Raw genomic sequence first — 8,268 nt, 5'->3', positions numbered from 1 at the left:
GAGAACATGGGCTTGCAGCGAGAGCAACAGTACGGCGTTCTCGAGATATTTTCGCTGACTGGGACATCGTCCGTGAACGACGTTGTTGTTCACTTGCACAATCCCTTCGAGGATGAGGAATTCATCTACAGAGGTCCCTTGAACAGCAAGGACTCGCAGTGGACCCCAAAGCTGCGAGTGCGCTACAACGTAGAAGATGAACGTTCCATATTCCTTCCCCTAAGCAACTTTATGAAGATCATCAACTCCATGCAGCTCTGCCATATTTCCACGGTTATCAAAGATGCCATGTACTTTGACGATGAGTGGAAGGGTGAGACAGCTGGCGGAAACCCTACCAGTGCGACCTGGCGCAAGAATCCCCTGTATTACGTTAGGAACACTGGTACGGAGCCTGTTCAGTTCATAGCAATTGTCAAACAGGAAGATCAGCGCCGCCTTTGGACACCGCAAGACGACGAACTTAGGTATAAGCAGTGCGGTCTGATTTTGAGTCAGTACACATACTCAAGGCCCATCCCGACGTACTTCGTGACAGGCAATAACCACAAGCCCATTCACAAGAGTCTTTTTCTCAACTCTCGTGAAGTGGCAAATGCCATCACAGTGCCCCCTAATTCGCTTTGCTATCTCGTTCCGTCGTGCATGGAAAAGGGGGCCGAATCAAAGTTTACCCTTGCAATTTATCGGATGAAGCACCTTGACTACAGCAACTTCCGCATTGAGCGGCTCTTACTACCTGACATGGACTGGGAGAAGCCAACAGAAACCCGGGTTGAACTGCAAATGCGTACCAAAGATCGTGTAGACTTTTACGTTGAATGTGCGACGGATGTTCACATTCTGATGCATCAGTTAAAGCCATTTGTGAGCCCAAAAACAGGAGGGGACGCGATGGCCCAGGACTACATGGGTATGTACCTGTATGACGATACAGATAGGAAAATTAGTGGCGTACACGCCGCCACTAATTTTAGGGAAACTGGGATCTTGTACCACCTCCCCCGAAGTGGACGCTACGCTCTCTCGGTCACTTGCCCGCGTGGCAAGGGTACCGTTCCAGCGCGAATTACAATTGTCTCTGGGAAGGAGGCAAAGGTCAGAGCTGTCGAAGCACCAGAGGATGCGGGCATGTTCGACGATGAGGACATCATTGACGAAGGAGAAGATGCCATATCTAAAGTAAACCCCATTGACTACACGCCCATCAATATTCCTGTGGCTGAGATAACAGAGGTGCCTGACAGCACGACGCCGTTCGAGGACAAGCGATTTTTGGTTGACAACAAGTCCGTCACAAACGACCCCTGGATTCACATTGGCGATCTGTACCCTGAGGGCAAGACGCAGCCACTCCTCCCTGACGTGCTTAGCCGGGATCAGTTCGAGCAGGGTGAGCACTTTGAGTGCTGCTGCCTCACAGCCTTTGCAACGCTTGTGGATCATCACCCCGATGTGATTCACAACGTGTTTGTGTCGAAGAATGTGCGGAAGGACGGCCGCTACACCTTTCAATTTCATCGTTACGGTCAGTGGGTAAAGGTGGAGATCGATGACCGCATCCCGCTGACGGAGGGTCAGACCTTGTTCTGCCGCTCGCCCACGCGTCACTGGTGGCCCCTTCTGCTAGAAAAGGCCTACGCTAAGTTCTACACATTGTACCAGAACATCGAAGGGTGTACATTGCAGGAGTTGTACCATGACTTCACTGGTCGTCCAGTGGTGAGCATCCCAACTGATTTGAAACTCGCGAAGGCTGCTATGTATGACATTGATGAACCGGAGTTTTGGTTTGAATTGAGTGAGAGCCTCAAAACAACGGCGCTTGGTGCCCTCACAAAGGTGGATGAAGCCGAACCACTTGGATTGCAGGGGGACCAGACGTATGGTCTTCTTGGAATTGTTTCCACGAATAACACGGTGAACCCGTCCCTATCGGACTTGTTGGTCATGATCTACAACCCGTTTCTGGAGGCCGTTTACAAGGGTCCCATGAACCGAAGCGACCCGTCATGGACTTCGGAGTTGCGGTCTATTTTGGCGCCGGAGCGGCAAAATGTGATCTACATGCCAGTGCCGGTTTTCCTTAATTCGTTTGTCAGTGTACAGCAGGCCCACATCAAAGGGCTGACGGAGCCCAGTTGGCACTTCAACAGCGAATGGGGAGATGGTACCAATGGTGGCAATCCGACCCTCGTGACGTGGCGTGAGAACCCACTGTATGTGGTGAGGAACACTTCAGACGAGCCATTGCAGATCATGGCAATGATTTGCCAACCGGATCAGCGTCACATGCTGCACCAGTTGCCGCAACAAGGGATGAACTACATACAGTGCGGGTTAGTTCTCTCTCAGTCCACGTCGAGCAACCCCCTGCCTACATATTTGGTGACTTGCAACAACCACCGAATTGTGCACAAGGGTCTTTTCCTTAATTCCCGTGAATCAGCAAACCTTGTGACAGTGCCGCCCAAGTCTCTGTGCTATCTTGTCCCGAGTGCCATGTTCCGTGACAAAAGCAAATTCTTGCTTTCGTACTGGTACCACAAGCCGGCGGATTTGAAGCAGATGAAACTTGTACGACTGAACGTGGACGTTGCCCGGCACCTGCCCGCCATTGAGCACCTCGAGCTGCGTAGCCGAGAGAAGGATCGTGTGGACTTCCTCGTTGACGTCCCTACTAACATCCACATCCTCCTGCGTCAGGAAAAGCCCTTCAAGTCTCCAAATGGCGGGGATGCCATGGCAGAAGACTTCCTCGGTATGTACCTCTACAATGGCGATGACAAGCGTATTGACGGCGTCACATACGCGACTAACTACAGAGAGATTGGTATCGTGCACCACCTTCTGGAGGCGGGCCGATACGCCCTCTCCGTCACGTGCCCGCGTGGCAATGGCGCGGTGCCGTGCAGAGTGGAGGTTGTCGGTGTGGAGCCTGCGCACGTGCGCATCACGGACCCCCCTGAAGGTGCCGGTGATCTGGGCGAGGTCGATTTGGCGTTTCTCGATGCGGAGCCGGAGGGTGTTCCGCTTGAAGACCTCCCGTTGGATGAGGATGCCGAGATGCAAGATATGCTTGCAGAATTGAAAGAACTGCACAATGACCCCGAGGGCAACGCGGACGAGATTGCTGCGCTTGAAGCGCAGATGAATGAGCGCGCGCATGCTTTGGCGAAGCAGCTTCTCGGAAAGGACAGGCCGAAGTATCTCCCAGGTCACAACCTTGAGGCGCTGAACCCTCTTCTTGACGCCGAGCCGCGGTACATTACGACTGAGCGGGGACGCTACGTGCTGAAGAAGGACCCGAGGAATGCAACCAAGGTGCAGAACGTTGAGGTGGAACTGTTAAAGATGGCCGATGCTATTGCGGGTGAGAGCAGGAACCCGGACTTCTCGTTCCTTGATCCGGAACCGGAGGGCATTCCTATTGCGGATATTCCTCTCATGGCAGATGCTGCATTCGCAGAAATGGCAAAAGAGCGCATGGCACTTTTGCGGAACGCTGCGGCCAATGCGAGCAAGATTAATGCCCTCGAGGAGAGAATGAATGAGCGTGCACACGAGTTGGCGAGGCAAATGCACGCAAAGGAACGGACCTACCTTGATCAAGCGCCAGAGGGCGTCCCATTAGAATTGCTCCCGCTGAACGAAGATGAGCCGTTTAGCGCTATGGAAGACGAGCTTCGAGCACTGAAGCGCAAGCCACGCAAAGACGCCAATGCCATCGAGGAACTCGAGGACCGACTTAACATCCGCGCACACGAGCTTGCGAGGGAACTCAAGGACGCCGAGCGTGAACTGTTCCTTGACCCGCAACCAGAGGGTGTTCCGATCGCTGAGCTGCCGCTGGACACAGACGAAGAGTTCCGTACGAAGGAGGTGCAACGTCTGCGTCTTAGGAAAGAAGATCCGCACGGAAATGCGAATGCTATTAAGGCTCTTGAGGATGATTTGAACAGGCGTGCGTGTCAGCTGGCCCAGGCAAGGCTGCAGAAGGATCGTGCGTTCCTGGACCCTGAGCCGTTGGGTGTTCCTCTCAGTGATCTTGGCTTGGACTTCAACGATACGTTTGTGCGTAGGGAGGCGGAGCTGCGTGAGTTGAAGAAGGACCCAAGGAGAAATGCGGCTGCGATTAGAGCCGCAGAGGAAGACCTTGCTCGTATTGTCGACGCTGCTGCTCACGAGATGGCGGCTCTGGATCGCAAATTCCTCGACCCCGAACCCGAGGGCCGGCTCGTAAAGGACCTGCCACTGGATGACGACAAAGCGTTCGTGTCGATGGACACGAAGCGGCGCCAATTGGTGCGTGACGGGGGTGACCCTGACAAAATCGGAGCGCTGGAGAATGAGATGAACGAAAGGGCGCATGAGATTGCCCGAGCGTTAAACGCGAGAGAGCGGCCCGACTACCTTCACCCTGCACCGAACGGCGTCCCCTTTGAAGATCTCCCGCTTGATGCCGATGGGGAGTTCCGCGAGCTTGAGGCAAAGCGCCAACAGTTGAAGCGCGACCCGAGGCGCAATGCCGCTGTTATTGCGGACGTTGAGGCAGCGCTGAATGCGCGCGCAGAGGAGCTGGCGAAGAAGCAGCTGGCGGATGATCGTGGGTACCTGGATCCGGCGCCGGAAGGTGTACCGTTGCATCTTCTCCCGCTTGACACAGATGGCGCCTTCCAGGCGCTTGAGGCGAAGCGTGCGCAGCTGAAAAAGAACCCTGAACGGAATGCGAAGGCAATTCGAGATTTGGAGGACGACCTCAACGACCGTGCCCGTGAGCTCGCGATTGAACTGAAAGAAGCTGAGCGTGCGAAATTCCTGGACCCGAGGCCTAACAGTGTTCCCATTGCTGACGTCCCGATCGACAGCGATGGGCCCTTCCGAGACATGGAGATACAGAGGCTTTTGTTGTGTCAGGAGCCTATCAAGAATGCAACAGCAATCAGTCATCTTGAAGATGCGATGAACGAGAGAGCCTTGGAGCTTGCGGCTCAAGTGCTGGAAGACGAGCGTGCGTTCCTCGACCCTGCGCCGCTTGGTATTCCTCTTCCAGAGCTTCCTCTCGATGAAAATGCGGAGTTCCTGGCAAAGGAGGCCGATCTTCGGGAGCTTAGGAAGAGCCGGTCTAAGAGTGATCCGGCCATCGCTGCCCTTGAGGATGACCTTAACAATCTTGTCAGGTCTATCGCTGCCGAGGAACTTCAGAAGGACCGCGACTTTCTCGATCCTGAGCCAGAAGGCCGCCTGTTGGAGGACCTTCCCCTGGACGTGGACAATGCATTCCATTCGTTGGAAAAGGAGCGTCGACTGCTAAAGAAGGATCCCAAGAAAAATGCGCAGAAATTGGCAGATATTGAGGAGCTCATGAACGAGCGTGCACACCAATTGGCGAAGGCGATGAATGCGGCTGAGCGGAAGGATTACCTAGATCCAAGGCCAAAGGGTGTACCTATAGAAGATCTCCCACTTGATACTGACGAGGAATTCGCAAAACTGGAGGCGAAGCGTGCTGAGCTTATGCGTGACCCGTCGAGGAACAAGGGTGCTATTGGAGATCTGGAAGAAGCGTTGAATCTTCGTGCCGAGGAACTGGCGCAAGAGAAGTTACAAAATGAACGAGGGTTTTTGGATCCAGAACCCCAGGGCATACCGTTGAAGTACCTGCCTCTTGATGAGGACCCGGAATTTCACGCTAATGAGGTGGAGCGGATGGCCCTTAAAGCGCAGAATTCTCGGCGAAATGATAGCGCGATAAAAAACCTTGAAGATGCAATGAACGATCGCGCGAATGAGTTGGCCAATGAGATGAAACTTAGGGGACGTGAAGCAGTTCTGGATGCTCAGCCGAACGGTATTCCGCTGGACGCCCTGCCGCTAGACGAAGATATGCCCTTTACGGATCTTGAAGTTGAGTATCACAAAGCCGTTGGTGACGGAGAGGATCCATCGAAAGCCCATGATTTGGCTGATGCGATGCGCAAGCGGGCGGATGACGTATCGACGAAGTTGAAGTGGGACAACCGCATGAACCTGGAACAGAATCCGTTGGGTGTTCCACTCGAAGAACTCCCTCTTGACAGCAACCCGGAATTTACGGAGAAGGAGAAGGAACTTATCATGTTGAAAAAGGACTCGAATAGAAATGCTGAAGCCATTTCAAACGCAATGGAAGCACTGGATGACATGGCTTTTGAAATGGCAAGGGAAAAGGTTGAGAAAGAGCGCGACTTCCTTGACCCAGAGCCAGAGGGTCGTTATTTGGAGGAGCTTCCCCTCAATACTGATCCGACGTTTCTGGGGCTCGAAAAACAGCACCGAGAGCTAAAAAAGGACCCCTACGCTGACGAGGATCGACTAGCCGACCTGGAGCAGATGATGAACGATCGCGCACATGAGCTGGCAAGGAAACTAAATGCGGTTCAGCGTCCCGAATATCTCGCACAATCTGCCCACGGAGTTCCCCTATCCGAATTACCCCTTGACAGCGACAAGAAATTTGCGTGGCTGGAGGCGCAGCGTGCTCATTTGTGCCACGACCCTGAAAGGAACACATCGCGGATTGCCGAGGTGGAACATGCATTGAACCAACGTGCCGAAGAGATGGCTGCTGAAGCCGTCCGTCAGGACCGTATGTTCTTGGGCGAGGAAGTGGAGGGCGTACCGGTGCACCAGCTTCCTCTTGACGACGACCCGGAGTTTTCCAGACTGGAGTCAAAGCGCGCCGCACTGAAAAGTAATGATCCCCTCAGCAATGCAAAGGCGATCAAGGCTCTTGAGGAACAGATGAAAGACCGTGCAGCGGAACTTGCAAGTAGCCTCAAAACCGAGATACGTGGCCTGCTGGATCAGCGGCCGTTGGGTGTGCCCCTGAAAAGGCTTCCGCTCGACAATGATGAGCGCTTCACTACACTGGAGGGGAATTACAGAGATCTGTGCATGAACGAAGGAAATGAGGGGAAGCTGGAGGAGATCCTTGATCAGATGAACGAGCGGGCGCGTGAGCTGGCGCAGGACATGCACGACGAAGAGCGTCAAGTATTGGATCAGCGGCCCGAAGGCGTGCCCCTCTCCGCGCTGCCGTTAAACGAGGACCCCACATTCAACGCCCTCGAGACGGAAGCACGTGACTTGCGAGCTTCACCATACAGTAAAGGTAAGAACGCTGCGCGGCTGCAAGAGTTGGAGAACGCGATGGACGAGCGGGCGCGTGAGCTAGCAAACCAGCTACGCAAAGGTTTCTGTGATGAGGCTCCAGAGGGCATTCCACTGGAACTCCTAAAGCTGGGTGACAATGAGGAATTTACGAGAATGGAGGAAGAGCTTCGCGACCTCAGGAAGGATCCCGATGCGAACAGGGAGGCTATAAGTGATCTTGAATTTGACCTGAATAACAAGGCCCACGAAGTGGCGAAGGCGATGCTGGAGGGAGACCGCGGGTACCTGGAAAATGCACCCTGCAGTGTGTCGCTTGATGTGCTCCCGTTGAACGCTGACGCAACCTTCCATGAACTTGAGGTGGAGCGTGCGAAACTAAAGGCTGAGGACCCCCGACTAAATTCCCGCAGAATTAAGGATATTGAGAACAAACTGAATGAACGTTCGCTATTGCTAGCTGAGGAGCAAATGGCGGAGGACCTTAGTGGGCTTGACCGAGAACCAGAGGGCATTCCACTGGAGCAGTTGAACCTACACAAGGATAATCAATTTGCGACAATGGTGGATGGGATTCGTGAGCTAAAGAAAGACCCGAAAAGAAACGCCGAAACAATCGAGGACTTGCGCGACCGGATGAACGATCGTGCGCATGAAATTGCTCAAGAGAAGCTGAAGAACGACCGTGTCTTCCTCGACAAGGACCCCGAGGGGGTTCCCCTTGGCCTCCTCCCGCTTAACACGGACACGAAGTTCCGAAAGTTGGAGGCAGAACGCGCGAAGCTCAAGGAGCGCGATCCTGTGCGCAACGCGTCCAGGATACGAGACCTCGAGGAGCAACTGAATGACCGTGCACATGAGCTGGCAAATGACCAGAAGAAAGAAGAATTAAAGGGCATCAATGAAGCCCCAGAGGGCATACCAATCCACGTGCTTCAGCCGCATGACGACCCCAGGTTCGGCTCGATGGTGAATGAGTTGCGCAGGTTGAAAGAGCACCCAAGTGCGGCTGCCGCTAGCGTGGATGATTTACTTCGCCAAATGAACGACCGCGCCCATGAACTGGCGGCGGATCGGCTGCAGGGCGATCGCGGCTACTTGGAGAAGGATCCTCTC

The 8,268-nt window shown here is 54.1% G+C and overlaps 4 protein-coding genes across 4 annotated transcripts; all 4 read right to left on the bottom strand.

Moving 5' to 3' along the window:
* Positions 1 to 855: 855 nt before the first annotated feature.
* On the bottom strand, positions 856 to 1,446 carry DQ04_07681030 (hypothetical protein; the record flags this gene model as incomplete). The annotated part of the gene is made up of 1 exon (XM_009315270.1): positions 856 to 1,446. One exon carries the CDS (start codon positions 1,444 to 1,446, stop codon positions 856 to 858), a length of 591 nt encoding a protein of 196 aa, XP_009313545.1.
* A 999-nt stretch (positions 1,447 to 2,445) lies between these two features.
* DQ04_07681020 (hypothetical protein) lies at positions 2,446 to 3,168 on the bottom strand (the record flags this gene model as incomplete). Its single annotated transcript, XM_009315269.1, has 1 exon — positions 2,446 to 3,168. The coding sequence occupies one exon, from the start codon at positions 3,166 to 3,168 to the stop codon at positions 2,446 to 2,448; it is 723 nt and encodes a 240-aa protein (XP_009313544.1).
* Positions 3,169 to 4,386: 1,218 nt separating this feature from the next.
* On the bottom strand, positions 4,387 to 5,286 carry DQ04_07681010 (hypothetical protein; the record flags this gene model as incomplete). Its single annotated transcript, XM_009315268.1, has 1 exon — positions 4,387 to 5,286. The coding sequence occupies one exon, from the start codon at positions 5,284 to 5,286 to the stop codon at positions 4,387 to 4,389; it is 900 nt and encodes a 299-aa protein (XP_009313543.1).
* Positions 5,287 to 7,734: 2,448 nt separating this feature from the next.
* On the bottom strand, positions 7,735 to 8,010 carry DQ04_07681000 (hypothetical protein; the record flags this gene model as incomplete). The annotated part of the gene is made up of 1 exon (XM_009315267.1): positions 7,735 to 8,010. One exon carries the CDS (start codon positions 8,008 to 8,010, stop codon positions 7,735 to 7,737), a length of 276 nt encoding a protein of 91 aa, XP_009313542.1.
* Positions 8,011 to 8,268: the final 258 nt, after the last annotated feature.

The sequence above is a fragment of the Trypanosoma grayi genome (assembly GCF_000691245.1).
Source record: "Trypanosoma grayi strain ANR4 Tgr_768_V1, whole genome shotgun sequence".
Classification (NCBI taxonomy): Eukaryota; Euglenozoa; class Kinetoplastea; order Trypanosomatida; family Trypanosomatidae; genus Trypanosoma; species Trypanosoma grayi.
The sequence above is the reverse complement of the archived record's forward strand: the minus strand, read 5'-3'. Positions and strand labels throughout refer to the sequence as shown.